Source organism: Pongo abelii, chromosome 9 (assembly GCF_028885655.2).
Source record: "Pongo abelii isolate AG06213 chromosome 9, NHGRI_mPonAbe1-v2.0_pri, whole genome shotgun sequence".
NCBI lineage: Eukaryota > Metazoa > Chordata > Mammalia > Primates > Hominidae > Pongo > Pongo abelii.
Window position 1 is genome coordinate 5,806,487 of NC_071994.2, and position 21,548 is coordinate 5,828,034.

Here is a 21,548-nt window from a genome sequence, read left to right on the forward strand (position 1 = left end):
CTAGAATGTTCACCGTGGACTTGTGTTATCAGGCTCCCACCCACCTCACAAGTCAGTGTGCCCGTCAGCTGTGCTTAAAAAGGCCACACCCTGCAGGGCCTGGGAGGCAGGCAGGCAGGCTCACCTGGCGACAGGTGCTGCTGGGGCCCAGGCCCAGGTGTGGATTAGCCAACTGCGGTCAGAACCAGGAAGGCACCCAGGCCTACCCAGACCCCCCACAGGTGTGGGTCCCACCACTGTGTGAGGCTCCGATTGAATTACCCAGAAGAATAGCTGGCCCCCCACACACACCCAGAGGGCTGGGGAGAGGTGTGCAGGAGGCCGTGCCCGCTGCCCTGGGCCGTCTGCTGGCCACTTTGATGTGAGGAGCGTTGTCTGGGCTCCACGCCTCCTCTTTGATTTTTAGGAACAGTGCAGTGTGCCCAGTCCCATTTGGTGGTTTTTAAGCAAGAACTGTTCTAACCTTTTCCTAAGAACCACTAATTATCTCAGGCGGGAAACCCAATCCAAGCCGTTCTAGCAGTAGGGAAGATTCCCCCTGCTGTGCCCAGCGGGCCAGACACCACATGAAAGGCCCCAGCCTACCCACTAAGACCCCACTCCCAGGCCCCAGCGACAGATTGGGCATGGGTCTTGGACCCCATCCAGCCACCTGCACTGGGGACAGCACGTGGGAGGGAACCTGGGAGAGGACCCTGATGGCCACTGAGTGCTCCCACTGGCAACACCAGGCCTGCAGGGCCGGCAGAACCGCTGCTCTGGTCAGCCCTGTGCTTGAGCCCCGGGGGCAGAGGACCTGCCAGCCCGGCCCTGCCCAGCCCCACCAAGCCCCGCCCCGCCTCTGCCCCACTACTGCACCTCCTGCCACTGCCCAGCAATGTCCCTGTGGCTGACCCCTGCCTGGCCTTCTCATTCCTGCTTTGTCACTTTTCTGGCTGCACCCTGGGTCTTCCCCATCAGTCCATACAGGATCCTCCCACGTGAAAACCATCACGATATCCTCTTGACCCCGCCTCCCCTCCCCTTTGCAGCAAGATTCCCTGTGGGAGCCGTCCATCCTCACTGTCTTCAATGCCTCTCTCGCTCTCCTTTTAATATTCGGCACGTGCAAAAGAACGCATGTAACATGTGCATGTTCCTAAGGTTAATACCATGACCATGAGCCCTGCCCAGCCCCACCAGGACAAGAACCTCCCCGGGAACGTGCTCATGGCAGTCAGTCCCTTCCCATCCCATCCCCATTTCCCCAAGAGGTGGCCGCTCCCCAAACCATAGGCTTCTGGCCGTCTCGTGTTGAAGTAATCTCAGCACTGACTGGACCACAGGCTTCTGGCCGTCTCGTGTTGAAGTAATCTCAGCACTGACTGGACCATAGGCTTCTGGCCGTCTCGTGTTGAAGTAACCTCATCACTGACGTATGTGTGCCTGCATGGTATGTTGTTTAATCTTGCTTTTGAATTTTACATGAATAATACCGTGCCGTGTGGAGACTTCTGGAACTTGTTCAGCCAACATTATGTTTCTAAGATTCTTCCAGGTAGCTCTTTGCAGCTGGAGTTCATTCATGTTCACAGCCGTGTAATACTCCACTGTCACCAAGCTGCAGTGTACCTGTCATTCTGTTGAGGACGTTTTGGCGGGCAGGTGTGTTGCTAGTACTGATACTGCTCTTAGGATCACTCTGCCAACTGTCTTCCAGGGCACACGGGCAGCGGTTTCTCTTGTGAGTGTATCTAGCAGAGAATTACCAAGGTATGTCCTATTCAATTGCAACAAATGACACCAAACAATTTTCCAAAGAGGTTGTTTCAGCTTAGCTTGACTCTAAGAATAAACATGTAAGTACCAACAATTAAGATGGTCCAACCTCTTCCATTTTGACCATGGAGTGAGTGAAACAGTGTGTTTCAGTTTCATTTTGCATATTCCTAATAACTAGTAAGATGGAGCAACTTTTGACATAGCTATGGAACCTGGGTGTTCGCTTTTCTGTGAAAAGCCCAACTTTCTACTGCTTTGTCTTTTTCTTCCTAATTTGTAGGTACTCTTTATGTGGTCTGGATATAAGTTCTTAGTTGTATCAGTTACCAAAATCTTCTCCCAGTGTGTGGCTTGCCTATGTTAAGGCCTTTTTTAAAGAAAGAAGTTCTTAATTTAAATATATTAAGTTCATCTTCTAAATGTTCTAAAACTTGCTTTTCACACTTAAGCCCGCCTCCAGTCGGTATGTACTTTTGTGTTAGGTGTGAAACTGGGAACTTATTTCATTCTTTTCCCACCTGGGCTGGAATTTCTGGCAGCATTTATTAAATAACCATCCCTTCCCTGCGGGTTTGCTGCCATCCGTCGCAGTTCCGCATTTGTGCGTGGCTTCCGGGCTCTCTTCCCTTAGCAGATTCGCCCCCGCGCCAGTGTGCGGGGCTTCCGCGCTCTCTCCCCTTAGCCGATCCGCCCCTGCGCCAGTGTGCGGGGCTTCCGCGCTCTCTCCCCTTAGCCGATCCGCCCCTGCGCCAGTGTGCGGGGCTTCCGCGCTCTCTCCCCTTAGCCTATTAGCTCCTGCACCAGGACCGCGCTGCTGTGGCTGCTGCCCCAGCAATGAAAGTCAGGAATAATGGAACAGCAACTCCCTCAACTGGATTCTCCCACAGAAAGGATTTTTGCTCTTCTTGTTTTTGTACTTTCATGTTAATTTTTCAATCAACTTATCAAATTTTGTGGGGAAAAAAATGGCATTATGTTTAGATTGATAACGAGTGTTTGGATGAAACTGGAGAAGGCTGACATTTTTACAATATCAATTCTTTTTGACCATGAAGATACAAAAACTGTGGTGGCCAGAATTCCAAGATGACCCCAGTGATCCTTACCCTTACACAATCTCCTCCCGTGAATATGTCACTCCCAGACTTGGGCTATGTTAGGTGGCACACAGAACTTTAAGGATGGGCAGCTGTCCTGGTGGGTCTGACCTTATCAGGTGAAACTGTAAACGGCACAGGCTTTTCCTAGAGATTCAAAGGGCGAGTGGGAGTCAATGTGAGGCAGCTTCTTCGTTGCTGACTTTGAAGATGGAGGGGACTCTATGGCAAGGAATGTGGGTGGCCTCTAGTCCCTAAGAGCAGCCCCTGGCTGACAGCCAGCAGGAAACGGACATCAGCCCAACACCTGCAAGCAACTGCATTTGGCCAACAACCCAAGTGAGTATGGGAGCGGACTCTTCTCCGGAGCTCCCAGAAGGAACCCAGCCCACTGATACCCCAATTTCTGCTGAGCAGAGAGGGCCTACCAAGCCGTGCCTGGATGTCTGACCCACAGCTTGGAGCTAAGAAATGAGGTTGTGATAAGCTACCAAGTATGTGGGGACTTGTTACACAGCAACAGAAAACTACCATAGTCTATTTACTTGTATCTACAGTCATGGGCTTCAATGAAGTTTTATAGTTTTCTTGTATAAAGGCCTTGAATATCTTTCCTTCCATTTATTTTTAGAAACCTTAAGAATTTTTAATCTTACTTAAATATCTTTTAAAAAATGAATATAACTGAATCCTTGAATATAATTTATAAGCTTATTGCTAGTATCTAGAAAAGCAATGGATTTCAGTATATAATCTCAGGGCAGGCCAGGTGCAGTGACTCACACCTGTAATCTCAGCACTTTGGGAGGCCAACGTGGGAGGATCACTTGAGCCTAGGAATTCAAGAATAGCCTGGGCAACATAGAGAGACTCCATCTCTACAAGAAATAAAACAATTAGCCAGAGCTGGTGGCATGTGCCTGTAGTCACAGCTACTCAGGAGGCCGAGGTAGGAGGACTGCTTGAGCCCACAAGTTGGAGGCTGCAGTGAGCCATGACACACCACTGCACTCCAGCCTGGGTAACAGAGCAAGACCCTAAAATAAATAAATGAATAAGTAATAAAGTAAAAACTTTTTAAATCTCATAGCAAACAACTGTGCTGAATTCTTACTATTCTTAATAATTTTGGCTTTTCTATGCAGACATCATATTTGAGAATTAAGCATTACATTTCTTCTATTGCTGTTTTTATGTACTTGCATATTTATTGCATTTTAACAAGCCAGGACCCTCAGCAGCACGTAGATTTTGCTGTTCCTGATTGTAAAGGCCCTGACAGTGACAACTTCCATTTGGAAAGCTGTTTGCTGGAGGTTTTGGCAGGAGGGCATCCACACAAGAGAGGCACACAGTGTGGGAGGAGTCAAAGCCCCAGTCAGATGAGCAGGGCCTCTCTGTGGGGAGTGGGTGGCAGTGATGGGAGGCTGGTGACATGCAGGAAAACTGACCCAATAGTAGATTAAGGAGAATGAGAACCATTCCCCGAAAGGGCCTTACAACTATGGAAAGAGAGAAAGCTGGAACGTACCCTGTGGTGCTGGGCTGAAATCGGAGGTATTAGTGTCATTCCCAGCTGTGAATAGATGAGAGAGAGTGAGATGGAAGTATGTGCACATATCCTCTAGCTCTGTCCACTAAGAGCTCCCGGGCGCAGCAATCCACAACAGCCAGGAGCACCCCTCGCACCCACATCCTGGTTCCTGATGCTACTCTCCATTCAAAGGAACAGAGCTCCTTAGAGCCATGGCTCACTCCAATAAATGAAAGAGAAAGGGGCAGGCAGATATAAAATAAGGCTTGAACATCTTTTTGCACCAGAAAGTAAAGAAACAGCTAAAGAACTGTAGGTACATAACAAAAAAACACAAAGGCAGAAGAAGGGCCTCCCACGGGCCAAACAAGCAGGACCTGAGCCTGAGAGTAAACACCATAACAGACCACAGCCCTGAATACAAGAAGGGACCAAGATGCACACAGGTGGGAGCAAGGAAGGAAGGAAAAAGTAAAGGCAGTTTGACAGGGATGGGATATTGACATCGCTTCACACTACCTCCCCACTCATTCATTACAAAAGGGTCGTTTACTGGGCAGTGGAGAAGCTGACCGGGGCTACCTTCACCAAGCAACAAGAGAGAACACCAGCAGGAGGCTAACTGCATTTGGGCAGCCCCTGCCAGGAGGCAGTGTCCATCCTGTGACACTCCTAGACAAAACGCAGACCCAGAACCTACCACGAGGAAACATCACATGAACACAACCTGGGAGCCACGGGCTTATCTCCAGAGGTGCCAAGGTCGTCTAAGCCCAGGGAGACAGAGCCACCGTCCAGGCGGATTAAGTCGCCATGACCACAAAGCCACGTGCGACTCACTCCTGACGCGAATGCGGGTTGGACGCCGTCCCAAAGCACAGAGGGTGCAGGGCCAGAACGGCAACCACTCAAGTGACTCAGAAGGAAGCTTCTCTTTACTGTACTTGCAACTTTTCTCCAAGTTTGCGGTGGTTTCCATATTGTCATTGTTGTTATTATTCGACGTGAGTAAAAAGAAACTCATGACCTTCTCCTTGGACTTGCTCCTCTCCCTAATCTCAATACCGACCACACTGTTGTTCGGGTCGCCCCCTGCCCCACCATCCCACAGGGGCTATGGCGTGGGCTCAGCACCTCTGAAGGAAAAGCAGATGAAAGAACTTGTGCCTCCCAGGCGAGGATGCACAGTGCAGGGGCAACCCTGGCAGGGCCCATCCCTTCCTGTTCCCGCTGAGCTCGGGCACAGACCGGGCACCAGGCTCAGTGTGGAATGTGACGGGGAGCGGTGTCCCCGGAGTTGTTTCTGGGAGTTGCTGGGTCCACCTTGCCTTAAAAGTAGTCAACCAAATCCCAACCCACCACTAGATGGCACCCAAACCTCAGCAGAAAGGGGGCGTGGGTTGGCACCTGATCCGGACTTGGCACGGATCAAGTGACAACGAGGCTTTCCACACACTGCTCGCTTGCCCTGCCTCCCCACCCCAGACCCCCTGCCACACACCTTGAGGACACAGGAAATAAGGCCACCATTGGCTTATACATGCCTTTGAGCAAAACAGAAAAGGTGCCCCTCACTGCAGGCAGACAGCCCCCCACCAGGATATGCCTCACAGCCATGTGCCCTTGTGCAGTGCACAACCCAAGCAACCTTACTCAACAACCCTACTCCAGAGAAGCAGGACTAGAACTGTGCTGAAGTGAAGAATGACAATCCCATTCTTTGCAAGACTTATTGATGAAAATAACCGGCAATCAGACCCCTAAAGAAACACACCCAGTCACACTCATACAAGCCACGAAATCATAAAACACAGTCCAGGTTCTCTCCATGTCAAACCCCCAGCATCCCCACCTGAATGCCCCTGAAGTCTGACGTTTAACCTGTGCAGGCCCTGGTCAGGCCTGTGGTCCCCAAGGGCCGCCGGCAGCAAAGGCACCACGGAAGCTGCAGGGGACAGGGGGAGCCGCTGCTTCTTGCTTTTTTGTCTGAAAGGTCCCTGTGGAGTCGGCGAGGGAATTCTCACTGAAGCAGCTATAAAAGAACGCAGAGGGCACGGCACCTCCCTGAAGCACCAGCAGCTGTTCTGTAGATGGTTGTTGGGCCGCACGCAAAAGACTTGGTTCCTGTCCCCAGCTTAGTGGTCCATCAGAGGAAAGGTCTCTTCCTGCCTGGCTGGCCACAGCATGGCCGCCTCTTCCATGACAGGCACCTGTGTAGGCCAGCCTCTCTCTCCCGCCGCCCCCGCTGGGACGGCAGCCCGGACGTCACCTGCACAGCCGCAGGTGCGGGTGCTGGCTCAGCCTCTCCGTGAGCTCGTCCTCCCCGGGCTCTTCCAGAATATCCCTGTGGAATTGAGGAAAGATGCACACAGGGGCCTCTAAAGGAGGGAGACCCTGGCCTGCTCCCAAGAACAAGGGAGCAGAGCTTAGCAACACATGCGAAGTGAGTGTCACAGGGACACAGAGACACGGGGACTCAGACGAGCCTCAGGATGGATGCAGCCACTAGAAATGTCTACATGGCATTCTTAAAAGCCCAGGGGACACGTCTTCCCACTGGCTGGCAGGACCGCAGGGCTCAGCTACAGCAACTCAGCAGCCCCTCATGGAAGGCACAGAGGCCCCACAGCAGGGCTGCCTCTGGCTGGTCACTTTTCTGGACTAGTAGAGGAACCATCTCAAAGCTGCCAGAAAAAGAGATGGGTGCGGTTTCCTCAGGTCCCCTGTTTACATCCAACAGGATCCAATGGACCCTGAAGGATGGGGCCTTAAATATGCCCGATCCAAGAGCAGGAGGACAGGACAAAGGCTATGACACCAGTGGCAGGAAGAAGAAGCCCCCCCGATCCCGGCTCTGAGCTTCTCCCCTAGAGCACAGGACCAAAGCCAGATAACCGGGTGGAGGGGGAGGAGGGTCATCAAGGCCTGCCCGCCGCCTTGGCCCCTCCACCCCCAGCTCTTGGCTTCACACCCCAGGGGGCCACACAGAGGCGTCTTCCCCACCCACACACCTGAACAGGAGCTCCACGGTCATCTGGTAGGTGGCCTCCGGGGTCCCAGCAAGGGGCTGCAGGTGGCTGCGGGGGTCCCACTTGTGAAGGAAGTTCTGGCAAGCAGGAGGAGTGGCCAGTGAGTGTGGGCCCCGAGTGAAAGCAGCCTTGCCCCATCCCCGGCTCCTCCAGGGTCAGCCACAGGGCACCCGCTGAGGGGGCTGAGCTGTTCACCCTGGACACCCAGGCACAGGCCCCACGAGGCTGCTGGCTCCTCCTGGAGCCGATGTCCAAGTCCCTCCTTCAGCCCGACCTGGGGGCCTGAGAATCCCCACAGCCCAGATGTCAGGAGCACCCCCCAAGGCCCCAGCAGCCCAGATGTCAGGAGCACCCCGCAAGGCCCCAGCAGCCAGGGCGGGCAGCACTGAGCCCCACGGGAGGCCGCCTAACCCAGCACCACTCTCCCATCAAAGTTCCAGGCAGGCCCGGCCGGTGGCCTCAGGCCCATCGAGAGTGAATTGGAAACAAACGACCATGGAGAACAGCCTGGGTGGGGATCTCTGATACCTCCAGAATCAAGGCCAGAAACAGGTTGACCCAGATGACAGACGACACCAGCCACCACAATACAAAATAGATCTTGGACCACCTGCGGAGGACAGAGACCCACCCCGTGAACCACGATGGGCAAAGCAAGAGCACTCGATACAAACACCGCTGCTGCGTGGCCAGGACAGCTCTCGGGCAGCCGGCCCACGCACGCCATGATGCAGAGCGCGTTACGATTTCCATCTCAGAAACAACCCAGCCGAGGCCTAGAAACGTGCAACAAGCTGCCGAGGTAGCTCAGCCAGCAGGAGGCGGTGCTGGGATTAAAACCCAGGACCATCTGCTGGGGCCAGTCTGAGCTCTTCAAGCTCAGAGCTGAACTATCTCGTTCACTCAGCCTTCCCGGGGCTCCCCCACCCCCGTGGAATTCCTCAGAAGCCCCAAACACACCAACGACCTCCAGGAGGTGTAAACCCAGAGTCACTGGCCACCATCCTGAGAGTCACGATGTGGCTATGCAGGGGGCAGGGGCAAGGTGAGCCAGGATGCCACGCTGGCCGACTTCCCTGTCAAGGCCCGAGTCCCTGTCCCAGCCACGCTCCGGGCATCCAGTGCAGGTGCAGTGTGCCCGGAGGTGAGGGAACCCCCAGGCTGCACGGAGAATCACCGTCGTCAGGGAGACAGGGACTCACGGGCCCGAGTAGCGCCGATACGCATCCAGGAGCACCTGCCAGTTGTTCACCACCATCAAGTTCCACAGAGTGACCAGGGCAGCCTGCGGGGGCAGAGACCAGCGGTCCAGGAGGGCCCAGGAGGTGGGGAGGGGAGAAGCCCGGGGAGCAGGGCGCTGGGGCAGGGCGCAGGGCTCACCGCAAAGTCATCGAAGTTGTTGGCCCAGTACTCCAGCTGCTCGAAGCTCCCACAGGGTGCCGAGCCATTGGCAGGGGCCAGGCTAGGGGACACAACACACCTGGGTCAGGGGCGGGGGCTCCAGGTTCTGAGGCCTAATACCTTACACCCCCTTCCTCTGCTGGCGTGCTCAGCCTGGCCTGAAGGTCCAAACTGGGATACAGAGGGGCAGGGGCAGGGAAAGTGCTGCTCTGAGCAGGCCACGAGAAATGTGTTTAGCAGACTCCAGGCAAGGGCTCCTAGGAGAGGTGTGGAGCGGAGGTGGAAACTGGGGGTCGGGAAAAGGGGGTGGAGGGAGGAGACGAACGAACTGGGAGAACGCCCTCCCCTCCTGAGATGCTGAGCCCACTGAGGCCACCACCAAGGCCTCCCACCCACCCCAGCACCCCTGAGACACTCCCCGTGGCACCTCAGACCCCACCTCACCTGCTGTTTTCAGGAGGAGCCACAATGACGCCTCTAAACAAGTTGATCCCAATGATGGCAAATACGTAGTAGACCACCTGGCGGGCCAGGAGCCGGGAACTGGTCAGCCCCACCCATGGGTGCACCCGCCACCCCGCTCCCCACACAGAACCGCAAAGCCAGAGGATGCCTGTGAGGCCAGGACCCTCTGCCCAGGGCTGGGACTCCAGCCTGGCTGCTACTTCAAAACACATGCAGCTGGCCTCCCCCAGGGCTGGCGGGTCCACAGACACAGTGGGGCTCAGGCAGGGGTGGTCACGGAGCTCCTAAGGGAATCAGGGCCCTGCCCCCCCAGGTACCCTGGCAGCCACAGTTAGAAAGGCTGCCCGCCCACCCCAGGCCTGTCCCTAACATGCGTCAGCAGAGAGTGGAGGGGTACACGCCTGGGCTAACCTGGTCCCCTTTCTGGGCCTCAGTTTCCTCTGCTGTGCAAGTTAGGGGGCTGGGCAGACAGTGCCTGAGGCAAGATTCTCTTCCCAGCGTCTATTTCCAGAGGCGCGAGGCACAGCTGGGGTCCAGCCCAGAGCACCCCGCGACCCCAGAGACACCTTCTCACCCCAGTGGTCCCTACGTCAAGGTGGTCCGAATAAAATGGCAAAACTGCCTGAAGTGTGGCCGGGCTTCCTGCAGAGGGCGCTTCCTATCACTCCACACGGAGCGGATCTGGGGCCTGCCTGGTCACGGGCCCCTCTCCTGCCCAAGCCCGGTCACCAGGCAGAGCAGATGGGCTCCTCAGCTGGAAGGCTGGCCCCCGGGGAGGGGCCGGGGCGTCCCACAGTTCTCGCTCAGCAAATGTGGCTGCCAGTCCCTGAAATCCCTCTAAGAAAGGAGCCTCGACCAAGTCCTCATCCCAGGGCTTGTGCGGGCTTCAGGGTCCCTGCAGGCAAAGCCCTGCACCTCTTAAATTTCTGTCATTAGTTTCTCAACGAGATCCACAACCCAGAAAACACGAGAGACTCAAAAACTACCAAACAGTCTCTGGCATGGGAGGGAAGCATGCTCAGGCAGGGCCACCAGCCACACCACCCCGAGCTCCCTGCTCTGCAAAGAAGGGGATGCCTCTGGCTTCTTACCCCGACCCTGTACTTCCCTGGCCTCAGGAACCCAAGAAGCTTCCTGCCGACAGAGCAATGAGCCGGCCCGGCACTGCCTCCCGCCAGTCTCCCAGCCTCCCACTCCAGTGCATAACCCGCCGCCAGCAACAGCCTGGGACTCACCACCAGCATCCCGCCAAACGCACGCATGTTCTGCACCAGGCCCAGGACGGTACTGGCCACCACGGCCATCGGCTGAGGACAGGAAGAGAGCACAGCCCTTACTCCTCCTGGCCCCGCTGAGGGGACACCATCCCGGCCCACCATGCTGACCCTGACAGAAAGGCAAGATGGGGCAGGCCAGTGACCACAAACACACACACGCACCTGGACCCACAGCCACCCCCACACGCCTCTACACACCCACACAGCCTGTCAGGCCCCCACGTCCACCCATACACACCCTCGCACCGCAACACCCATATCTACCCACACGCATTCGCACACACTTGCATCGCCCACCCGCACGCACTCACTCACCCACTCCCGCATCCCAACACCTCCACCCCAGCCTCATTCAAGCACTGACTTCAAGTCCCTGTGGGAAGCCCTTCTCTGCCTCCCAACCCACTGCGGGTGGGTCAGCTACTCTGTGGCCTGGAGGCGCCAAAATGCAGAGCTAGAGGTGGCAGGAGCACCCGCAGGAACCGAGTCTGAGAAGGGGCCTCTGAGGACCAGCAGGGAGGCCCCAACTCCAAAGAGCCGCTCCTCCTCATCACAGCCTAGCCGGGAGAAAGGCCTTCACATCAGCCCCATCCACCCACCTGAGGAATCCAAATTAGACAACACAGCTGAATGCCACAGTGGAGACCAGTCAGCATGTACATGTGCACATGTTGCATGTCATCGTGAGCACGTATATACTCACGTGAGAGGTCCTGGGAAACTGCGACTTCAAGCAAAACGGCATGATTGCAGGGCCTGCTGTGCACCATTTCCCTTAAAGTCACAGTTTCCAAGAACCTGTGGATGGCACTGAGGCCTTACTGTGGAGTGTGCACACACGATCATGCATCTTACACGGGCATGAGTTCACATGGATATCTGCATGCGATGTGTGCACACACAATCATGCGTCTTACCCAAGCATAAGTTCACATGGATATTTGCATGATTATCTGTGCATACGGTGATGCAGGGGTGCGTGTGAATTAATGTACGTGTATGTATGTGTGTATGTGCATGATGATGTGTATTGTATGCAAACATGATCGTATATGTGTGACTGTGTATGATCATGTGTGCCTGTGATCATGTGTGTGTATATGCATGTGCATGGTCACGTGTGGTTGTGAGATCACGTGTGCATGCCTGTATTGTATATATGTATGATTGTGCCTGTATGACTGTAATTACGTGTGAACATGTGTGCGCACGTGTGTGTGTATGAAGGTCCCAGCACAGCAGCCCCCTAGGATGGCTCAGGACCCCTGAGCTGCCTTCAAGTGGGACATACTGCCAGGTGGGACAGGTGCACAGCTCAGAGGAAGGATGAATGGGGACAGAGGAGGGACCTGGACACTCAGAACATGGGTCTTAGGACATGGTGCCAGGAGCAGCAAGGCCCAGCCCCCCGGCCTCTGCCTGCCTGCCCCTTCAAGGTGCCCACTGCCCCTAACTGGTGCATTAAGAGAAACCAGCGCTCAGAGATGGTCAATGAGCCACCTGCGCCCGCATTAGGGGATCCTGGAAACGAGCTCCCTGGCCAGGGGTACCACTGCCCCTCATTACTAGCACCCTGGGAGCCATGGCAAAGGCCTTTCTGGGAACCTCAGAGACCTGGGGGAGCACTGGTGTCCAGGGCTCCAGCCCCAAGGAGCTCCTGCCACTGGCCAAAGCATTGCACCCGCCACGCCGTTGCCCACCTTGCTCTCCCCACCCAGAAATGCAGGGCTGGGCTCTCCCGCTTCTAATGACCCTACCCCAGCATCACAAGAACACGGCAGAGAGCTGAGGGTGCAGCCAGGGAGCCCAGGGTGACAGGCACAGTCCTCGGGCCCTTCCTGCCCCAGGCTCACCCACCCTGGAGCAACGCAGCAGCGTGAACCAGGAGGGCAGGGCGAGTGTAGGGGTGGGGCCAGCACACACCTTCATGTTGGGGATGATGCGCAGGAAGCGGAACACGATGAGCATGTTCAGCATGCGGGTCATGTCCCACAGCGACAGCAGGCCCAGCATCTCTGGCCTCCTGGGGAGAGACACGGGAGGCGGGTTGGGAGGAGCCCAGAGGCCCCACAGGGAGGAGACAAGGAGACAAGGAGACGCGCGGGCTCCTGGACGGAGGCGCAGGGAGAACAACAGGGCATGACGGGAGTGCACCCCACAGCCAATTACCGAGCAGAAAAGCCTCCGCAGGGCAGCGAGAGGGCGGGGCCCGGGCCACTCACAGCTCTGCTTCCACCTGCAGCTCCGGAGCGACCCCCGCCCCCCAACACCTTCCCAGCCAGCCCGCGCAGGAAGGCCGCAGCCCTCCTTCTACACAGACCCTCGGTCCACACGGGAGGGCACGGAGGTTCCAGACACTGAGACTTGCTCCAGCTCAGGCCCCAGCAGAACTGGGTGAGCCCATGTCTCTTGCCCTGGTCTCCGGCGCCAGCCCCATCCCCTGGTTCCTGCCCCCATCGCCCACCTCCTGTCCCATGACCCTGATCCTGACCCCGTCCCTGACCCGCGCCCCGCTTGGCATCCCTCATGGTCTTTCCATGCTTTCATTTCTGTTGAAACTCAAACCCATTCTCATCCAGAGTGTCAGCCCCCCAAGGTAATGACTCAGAACGAAGTGCAGCTGGCATGCTCAGTGCACATGAAAGACGAGGCGATGCCAGCCCCATGGCGCAGCGTGGTGGCACTGCCTGCCTTCCTGAGGTAAGCTCTGGGGGGCCTCCTAGGGAGGTGACGGAATAGCAAGGCTCTTGCAGTTCACCGTCCCCACCCCTACCAAGCGACTCCCAGCTGCTCCCTAGGCAGTGGGGTGGATGACACAGCACACAGAGACCCAAGGAGCCCAGCATAACCACAGGGCCGAGGCTGGCATGCTGGGCCCTGCGCCCCACCCTTCCTGTCTCATCACAGGCACATCGGAGCCACGCTTTCAGGGCACAGCAGCCTGGCTGACAGCCCTGCAGTGCCACGAGGTTCCAGGGTCCCTGCCCAGGTTGTCTCTTCATGGCCAGAACCCCGGGCAGTGGGGAATCAACACACAGCCTCAGAGTTCAGTGAGCCCCAGGCCCCTGGCTCCACTATTTTAAGGGGGCTAAAGTGACGTCCAGAGTGGGAGGTGATGACTCAAGGTCACACTGTGAGGCAGGGGCTCTCCCAAGGACCTTCCCGCCAGCAGAGGGGCCCAGCCGAATCCCAGCGGTCACAGGTCCCCTGAGACCCGAGCCAGGGACATCTCTGCTGCCAGCCCCCAGCATGTGTGCTGGGAGGGGGAGCCCACTGCCGCCCTGGAAGGCATCTCCGAGGGAGAACAACAGCTTCCCTCCACAGCCTGCGGGGTGCCAGCTTCTGCAGAGAGGACCCCCAGAGCGATGGCAGGACCCTGCCCCAACACAGCCTCTGCTGTGGGATCGGCCCACCCATTCCACCATCACGGGGTCTGCCCTAGAGTCAGAGCAGACCCGGCCCCCTGGACACCACTGAGACCCTCCCAGGGGCGCTAGGTGGTGGTGCTGTTTGCTGTAGCCGCCCTCGGTTCTGCCCAGTCACATACCAGCCTGGGTGTGGCAATCGGTACACAGCCAGAGTTGAGATCTCCAAAACCTTTAATTACAAAAGAAAAGAAGGCTTCGCTACAGCAACACTAATCTAGGTGGCCCTTAAAGGAATTATAAAGCTCATCTCTAACACATTCTCCCCAAAAGGGGCTTTTGGGGAGAAATCAGAGCTTGGTCCTGGACCCCATGGGTTGGTTCCAGATGTCGGGACTTCTTTCAGCTGGAAAGACACCCTGGCCTCAGGAATCGGGGGACTGCACAGATTGGGGTGGCGGAGGTGGCAGAGAAGATACTGAGTCAAGGACAGACCACAGGGCCCTTCTCAAATTTCTCTTCACCCGTGTGCCGAGGGGCCTGCTGGCTACAGGAAACGTCACTCTCATGTGGCTGCTTATGACACACACACCAAGTGTGACATGCCCTCACTCCCACAGGGTCTGGGGAAAGGAAGTGTAAGCATTTCCTGAGAACACCCTGGTGCCTGAGAGCCCCCTGGCCCCTCGCTCCACCCATGCTGAGGTCACACCATCTATCAGTGACATTAGAGGCTGGGCTCCGGGCTGGAGTCGCTGGCCAGGGCTATAGGTCCTTCAGGGCTTCCCCTGGGGGTCGGGAGTGGCAGCCTGCCCCCCATGACGCTCAGATGCAGTAGAAACCCAGCCTCCTAAAGCCCCCACCGGCTGCCCACTGAGCAACTCGGCCAGCAGGGAAGCCAGCCCTCACCACTGAGAGCAGGAGCCCACCTTCCCACAGCCTCTGGGCCTCAGGGGAGGCCTCAGATGGGCCAGCACAGAGCCCAGGTGGCACTCACCCACCCGCCCAGGAGAGGCCGGCCTCGGACGCGCCTACTTTACCAGCAGGACAATGGTGAGGAGCCCGTCAAACACGTTGCTAGGGTAGGACAGGTACCCTCGCAGGCCCAGGGCAAAGACCTTGAGCAGCATCTCCAACAGGTAGTAGACAATGAAGACGCAGTTGAGAATCTGAAAGGGGCAGAAGAGGCACCCAGCATTGGGCCCCAGGGCTGCCAACCCTGCCCAGCCTCACCCTGGCCCTGACAGGTAGGCAGCTCAGAACTTACCCCCAGGACGAAGTCATCACGCTCAGCAGGCAGCACATCTGCATACAGCACCAGGAACACCTGCAAAGCCAGAGCAGAGGGCTCGCCGGCTAGCCCAGCACAGCGCTGGGTGAGGCAGGAGGGGCAGGCTCAAGGTGGGCTCAAGGCGCAAGGTGGGCGGGAACAGGCACTTCCACGCCAGCTCTGGGGCAAATCCACACTCACGCAAATGGACACCAGGTTTGCCAGGGCGATGAGGTTCCCCAGGTAGTCAAAGTAGTAGTGGCCAAAGAGGAACTGGGCGCTCTGCAGAAACGGAGACTGGTACTCGGGCCTCGGCGGGTGCTGGGCAAGGAACACACGCGCTCAGAAGCACAGACCAGAAGCCCTGGCTGTTGCAGCCCAAAAATGCTCATACCCTCTTATTCTGGGATTTGATTTTTTCCTACCCTATCTCCCATCCTATGTATCCAGCCACAGGAAATAATCCCAGACACAGAAATCGCTTTATACGCAAAGGTGTTCATCTCAGTGGTCTTTGTAACACCCAAAGAGAAATATAAGCAACTGAAACGTCCACTGAGGCTGTAAGTAAACCATGTTGTGATATTAGAGTCACCTTAAACGTATGCAAAGTGTCACCCTGATATAAAAAAAAAAAAAAACCTGTGTGAAAAAACACATGTAAGTGATATGCTCATAGCTACAGAAACTTAGTACAGAACCGACTCCTGTACTGTGGGCCGGCAGCAGCAGAAGGCAATGAGGGGCAGGTGGGCAGACGCCGCCACTGTCAGGACCCTCGTGAGACCCGGCACTTCCCACGCTCAGCAGCCTCCTTGAGACATGTCCGTGTGTGCACGAGGTCAACAAGGGGAACGGCCTAAACATTTCTCAGCAAGGGGACCTACACCCACTGTCCCACACAGGAGTCACTGACCACCGGCGGCTATTTCATGAACATTTCAATGCAACAAAATTCAACACTCAGTTCTTCGGTGGCAACAGCCACGTGTCAAGTACTCCACAGCCACATGTGATGTGACATGTGGCTACAACTCATCCCCCAAAAAAGTCCATATGAAAATGGAGAGGGTAAGAAGACATGGCTGCGTGAACAGGCAGGCTGCGGAGTGAAAATCGCAATGCTTCATGTATACGTCAAAGAAGAACAAAGCAACTGTTTCCCCAGGTAACTACGAATGCCTGAAATTACACGGGGAAAAGTCTGGAAGGAAAACACCAGAATATCCAGTTGAATAGAGTGGCTATTCTCCAGTGAGACCCAAACTGGCGGTGTCAATGATCAGCGAACTTCCTCTCGGCTCCCGATATCCTCCTCGATACGCATTCTGCCACAACGGGCAGGGTCCCTTTCAGCATCTCATCCACAGTGAGCAGGAGGTGAGGCTTTCTCAGGGGAGGGGCTGGAGGGACATGGCAGGAGGGCAGGTGGAGGGACATGGCAGGAGGGCAGGTGGAGGGACATGGCAGGAGGGCAGGAGGGCAGGAGGGCAGGAGGGCAGGTGGAGGGACATGGCAGGAGGGCAGGTGGAGGGACATGGCAGGAGGGCAGGTGGAGGGACATGGCAGGAGGGCAGGTGGAGGGACATGGCAGGAGGGCAGGAGGGCAGGTGGAGGGACATGGCAGGAGGGCAGGAGGGCAGGTGGAGGGACATGGCAGGAGGGCAGGAGGGCAGGTGGAGGGACATGGCAGGAGGGCAGGAGGGCAGGTGGAGGGACATGGCAGGAGGGCAGGTGGAGGGACATGGCAGGAGGGCAGGTGGAGGGACATGGCAGGAGGGCAGGAGGGCAGGTGGAGGGACATGGCAGGAGGGCAGGAGGGCAGGTGGAGGGACATGGCAGGAGGGCAGGAGGGCAGGTGGAGGGACATGGCAGGAGGGCAGGAGGGCAGGTGGAGGGACATGGCAGGAGGGCAGGAGGGCAGGTGGAGGGACATGGCAGGAGGGCAGGTGGAGGGACATGGCAGGAGGGCAGGTGGAGGGACATGGCAGGAGGGCAGGTGGAGGGACATGGCAGGAGGGCAGGTGGAGGGACACAGCAGGAGGGCGGGAAGGCAGGAGGGCAGGAGGGCAGGTGGAGGGACATGGCAGGAGGGCAGGAGGGCAGGTGGAGGGACATGGCAGGAGGGCAGGTGGAGGGACACGGCAGGAGGGCAGGTGGAGGGACACGGCAGGAGGGCAGGTGGAGGGACACGGCAGGAAGGCAAGCCTCCCCTGCGGTTTCCAGATGCTACGGGGTGGATCGGGGTGTGGTGTTAAGCACATCTGGACACGCTCTGTCTGAGACACACAGTCCCCAGGCGACCTACAGCCACAGCCTGACCTCCTGAAAATTTCCCAGCTTCCCACAGTCCTCAATGTGGAAACCAGTGCCCAAAGGCCACCTGCCCGCACTGGCACCCAATTCCCTCGGCAGGACCACGCCACTGCCTGCTCATAGCCTGGGCCTGCTGCACCCGGGAGGGTCACCTCCTGCTTACCCAGTGACCACAGACCAACCGCAGCCCAGGGAAGCCAGTGAACGTCTCTGCATTCCTGTGGGCGAAACCACACCCGCTCTCAAGAGGTCTGGACCCCGGCTTCGGAGGGTCCCCTTCCAGGTCCATCCTTCCTCATGCACTCCCCTCAGCCCAAGGACGCCACATGGTTTCCTCACATCTTGCAGTTACTCTTTTATCACAGTTGCCACTTCCGTATACGACACTTTCCGTTTAACCCAGACCAACACCTTGGCCAAGAGAGATTTTAGCATTATCTATTATGTCTAAATTGTTACAAGGAGGAGGTGTTCATATGTTAGCTGTGTAACTGAGAGATAACTGATATGACTAAAGTGGTTGTCTCTGGGTAGAAAGCCAGTGAGGTGGATTTTCCCACTTCCCTGTTGTCTATAATGAATGACCACTGCATTTTAAACCCCAAAAGCTTCTCATATGAAGAGGAGACTTCTTTCAGCAGCAGGCAGGGCACCTTCTCTGAAGCTCGCCAGCAAGCACCAACTGACTCCCTGGCCACGGCCAGGCTGACGCCCAGGCAGTGACCCCACACGGGAGGGCTCTCGAAAAGGCTGGAGCTCCCATGACGTCAGCCTGCCGAGAAAGCACCTCTTTGTGCTTCCAAAACCACAGACTGCCCCAAATCTGAGCAATCCCAGAAGCATCTGCCTCCCAAACTGAAGCTCAGCCAGCCCTTCACATCAGCGGGCTCTGCGTCCGCAGACTGAACCAACTGCAGATCAAAACATACTTGGGGAAAAAGCATCTATACGGAGCATGTACAGGTTTTCCTACCCTTATTCCCCAAACTCCCACCGCATTCCTAGGTGCTATGTATTCTAAGTACTCTAGAAATGATTTAAAGTCTACGGAAGGATGTGTGTAGGTTACATGCAAACACTACATCATCTTAAGCAAGAGACTTAAACATCCATGGATTTTGTATCCACATGGAGTCCTAGAACCAATCCCTACAGATACCGAGGGGCGACGGCCTCCCCTCTACAGTCAGCATTATTGAGGAAAGAAGGTGTCAGAAAACCAGATTAAGGATATCGGCAGCTCCCAAAACCTGTGGAACCTAAACTCCCATCTCAAAGCCGAGTGCTCAGTGCCCTGGGAAGAGCATCACCGGGACCTCCAGGGAGACCGCCAGGCTGGGAATCAGGCCAGGCCTGTGTGTTGGGCCTTCCCCACTCCTGCACGCACACGAGCCCGCTCTACTGGGTCACGGCCAAAGCAATCCATCCGCCCTTCCTCCACATCACCACGGGAGGAGGAACCCCTTTCCAGGTCTCATCAAATCCTGACACTGGAAAAGGGACTGGACAACAAGGACTCAACTGCACCCTAGGGAACAGCGACAACTGCCCAGGGAGAGCCCAGATGGCCCAGAGCACACCAGGAGCAAAGCCTGAGGAATGAAAACCACCTTTCCAGAACCTTTAGGATGACTGGCTTCTCCCAGCCTGCGTCTGCCTGCCCCTGGAAGGGGCCGGATCACAGCGAACCTAGCCTACGACAGCCACTAAGAGCTGCTTCCTGAGCCCCAAACACCTCCAGCCCTAGGACAAGCACCTTTATCTAGAACAGTGCTTCTTCATTTTCTGTCATCTGAGGACCATCTCCACAGTTTCTGCGAAATCTGCACCTGGTAAACTTTATTTCGTATCTTCAAGTCAACCTTAAGTTGATACCGCATTGCCCAGCCTTGTCCCAAACAGAGGTTTGATGGCGTGAATATTCAAAGTGCCACCTACTGATCCTCACCACACTCACTGCCCATATGCCCCAAGCGGTTGGGGGTGCCACACTGAGGAATGCAGCCCTAAAGGGGATGCCCAAAGTGACGATGCGGATGAGTGCGCGGCACTCAAGCTCAGGCTGGGACAGGGCCTGACTCCAGAGGCCTGACTCCAGAAGTTAGGAAAATATGTTTTTTAGAGAACCACCTCTGACAGGGGCCTGCAGCCACAGAGGCCGACAAGGAATCCCGAAGTAGGTGACAGTTGCTATGGGCTGAATTTTGTCTCCCTCGAAATTCGTATCTTTAACCTCTAACCCCCAGTAGCTCAGAATGTGACTATATTTGGAGACTGGGCCTTTCAAAAGGTAATTTAGTGAAAACAAGGCCATTAGAATGGGCCCTAATCCAATCTGAATAGGGTCCTTATAAGAAGAGGAGACGACACACAGAAGGATGACCACGTGAGGACACAGGGAGAAGGCGATGTCTACAGCCACGGAGAGGGGCCTCAGGTGAGGACACAGGGAAAGAACAGCGCCTATAAGCCACTGAGAGGGGCCTCAGGAGGAACCAGCCCTGTGACACCTTGGCCTCAGACTGACGGCCAGGACTGAGATGACAAATGTCTGCTGCTTCAGTCCTGCCCCCGCCCCAGTCTGTGGTGCCATCCCAGGAGTGTGAGCAAACGAGAAAAGTGACACAGAACTGGCAGGCGTCTGCCACCCCACCTCTCTACCCCATCCCCATTCCAGGGTCTGGCTCAGTCCTCTGAGGCTGAGCAGCTGGAATGGCAGCCCCTGTGCTGCCCCCACACTGCCTGTGAGCACCTGGGCTGTTTCTCACTGTCTCCGCCCACCCGGCCCAGGCCTTCTGGACACAGAGCTTAGCCGGATGCTCAGGCCCACCTGGGAACTTTGTAAACCAGTGTCAAGGGTGAAAGGCAAACGCCTTGGAGAGGACCAGCGTGCGGACCTCCTGAGGAAGGACAGACAGGAAAAGGAGAGTATGTCATGGAAACCGAGAAGACCATTTGGAAGACTCCTTCGTGTCGAGCTGGGCTCAGGCTAGTTCCTGGGGTCTAGTGAATTTCATAAAAATCTCCCCAATCTCCAAGAGCCAAAGAGATCTCCATTCCCAGTTCCCATCCTAGGAGCCAGGATCCCTGGCAAGTGAATCCCAGCACTGATCATTAGAAGAGTTCCCTAGGTGATCAAGGGCAGTGGAAACTGGAAGGCCCCCACTATCCACCCTGGGCGGCTGTGGCCCCAGTTACCTCTTTAACCACACTTCTGTCAAGCTCATTGAAGAGCTTCTGAAACTCCTCAGCTGAGAGCAGAACACTGCCGTAGGAACGCACCTTCTGCAGAGGAAGGAGCACAGGTCAGCAGGGGTGCACGGGAAGGTGAGCGCCCTCAGAGGTGAGCGCCCCCAGCCCCAACCCCACCCCGACGGGCTGTGAATGCTGCAGGTGACCTGAAGCCACACCCCCAGTCCTGAAAAGGGGCTGCTGGCCCAAGTGACCTCCCGGGAGGAGCCCAGAGGAGGCTGGGAGCAGGGGGCGGGTACCTCCATCATGGCCTGCTTGTGGGAGCTGTCCAGCTGGACCTTCTGAAGCACCTGCAGCAAGTTCTGGGGCTTCACCCCAACTCTGCAGGGAAAACCCACAGCCCGGTGAGCACAGCCAGCTCGGCTCCCTTGGAACCCCGGCCTGGGTCCTCCTGCCCTGGCGTCTAGTTTGAGCTTTGCCATGAAGCCACTTTGCAGCCTGAGCCACACCAAGAGCGCCTGTAAGGAGTGTCCTGCCACTGCCATCCCCCCGAGGAGGGGCAAACTGACTTCACCACTATGAGCAGTCAGGACCAGAACTTTCCACTGCAATGTCCCTCCAGCTCTCTGCCCTCATTTGCAAGCAGGACAGTGGTGTGGACAGCTGGCCCACGCACCTCTGGCTCTGCACCTCTGGCTCTGCTGCCTAAGTCAGCACAGAAGGGTGGAAGAGCACAAAGGGGGACAAGAAGGCCGGGCCACTGGGTCCTTCACCAGCCCAGGGTCCCTGGGAGGCACGAAGACAAAGGCGTGGACTCAGGACAAGGACGCCAGGAACCACA

At 56.6% G+C, this 21,548-nt stretch overlaps 1 protein-coding gene across 5 annotated transcripts in view; it reads right to left on the reverse strand.

The window, feature by feature from the left end:
* Positions 1 to 858: 858 nt before the first annotated feature.
* Positions 859 to 21,548, reverse strand: part of TPCN2 (two pore segment channel 2) — a 46,054-nt gene continuing 25,364 nt past the window's right edge. For 2 of the 5 annotated variants that reach the window (XM_054524191.2, XM_024255841.3), the window contains exons 12-25: positions 21,007 to 21,088; positions 20,714 to 20,800; positions 15,401 to 15,520; positions 15,197 to 15,256; positions 14,970 to 15,098; positions 14,112 to 14,161; positions 12,488 to 12,587; positions 10,523 to 10,594; positions 9,267 to 9,343; positions 8,802 to 8,883; positions 8,624 to 8,706; positions 7,950 to 8,031; positions 7,404 to 7,498; positions 6,109 to 6,736 (exon numbers count right to left, since the gene is read on the reverse strand). In XM_054524191.2, coding sequence (XP_054380166.1) covers positions 6,658 to 6,736; positions 7,404 to 7,498; positions 7,950 to 8,031; positions 8,624 to 8,706; positions 8,802 to 8,883; positions 9,267 to 9,343; positions 10,523 to 10,594; positions 12,488 to 12,587; positions 14,112 to 14,161; positions 14,970 to 15,098; positions 15,197 to 15,256; positions 15,401 to 15,520; positions 20,714 to 20,800; positions 21,007 to 21,088 — 1,198 coding nt within the window. In that variant the 3' untranslated portion in view covers positions 6,109 to 6,657. The other 3 variants (XR_008511001.1, XR_008511002.1, XR_008511006.2) reach the window with 3 other exon arrangements.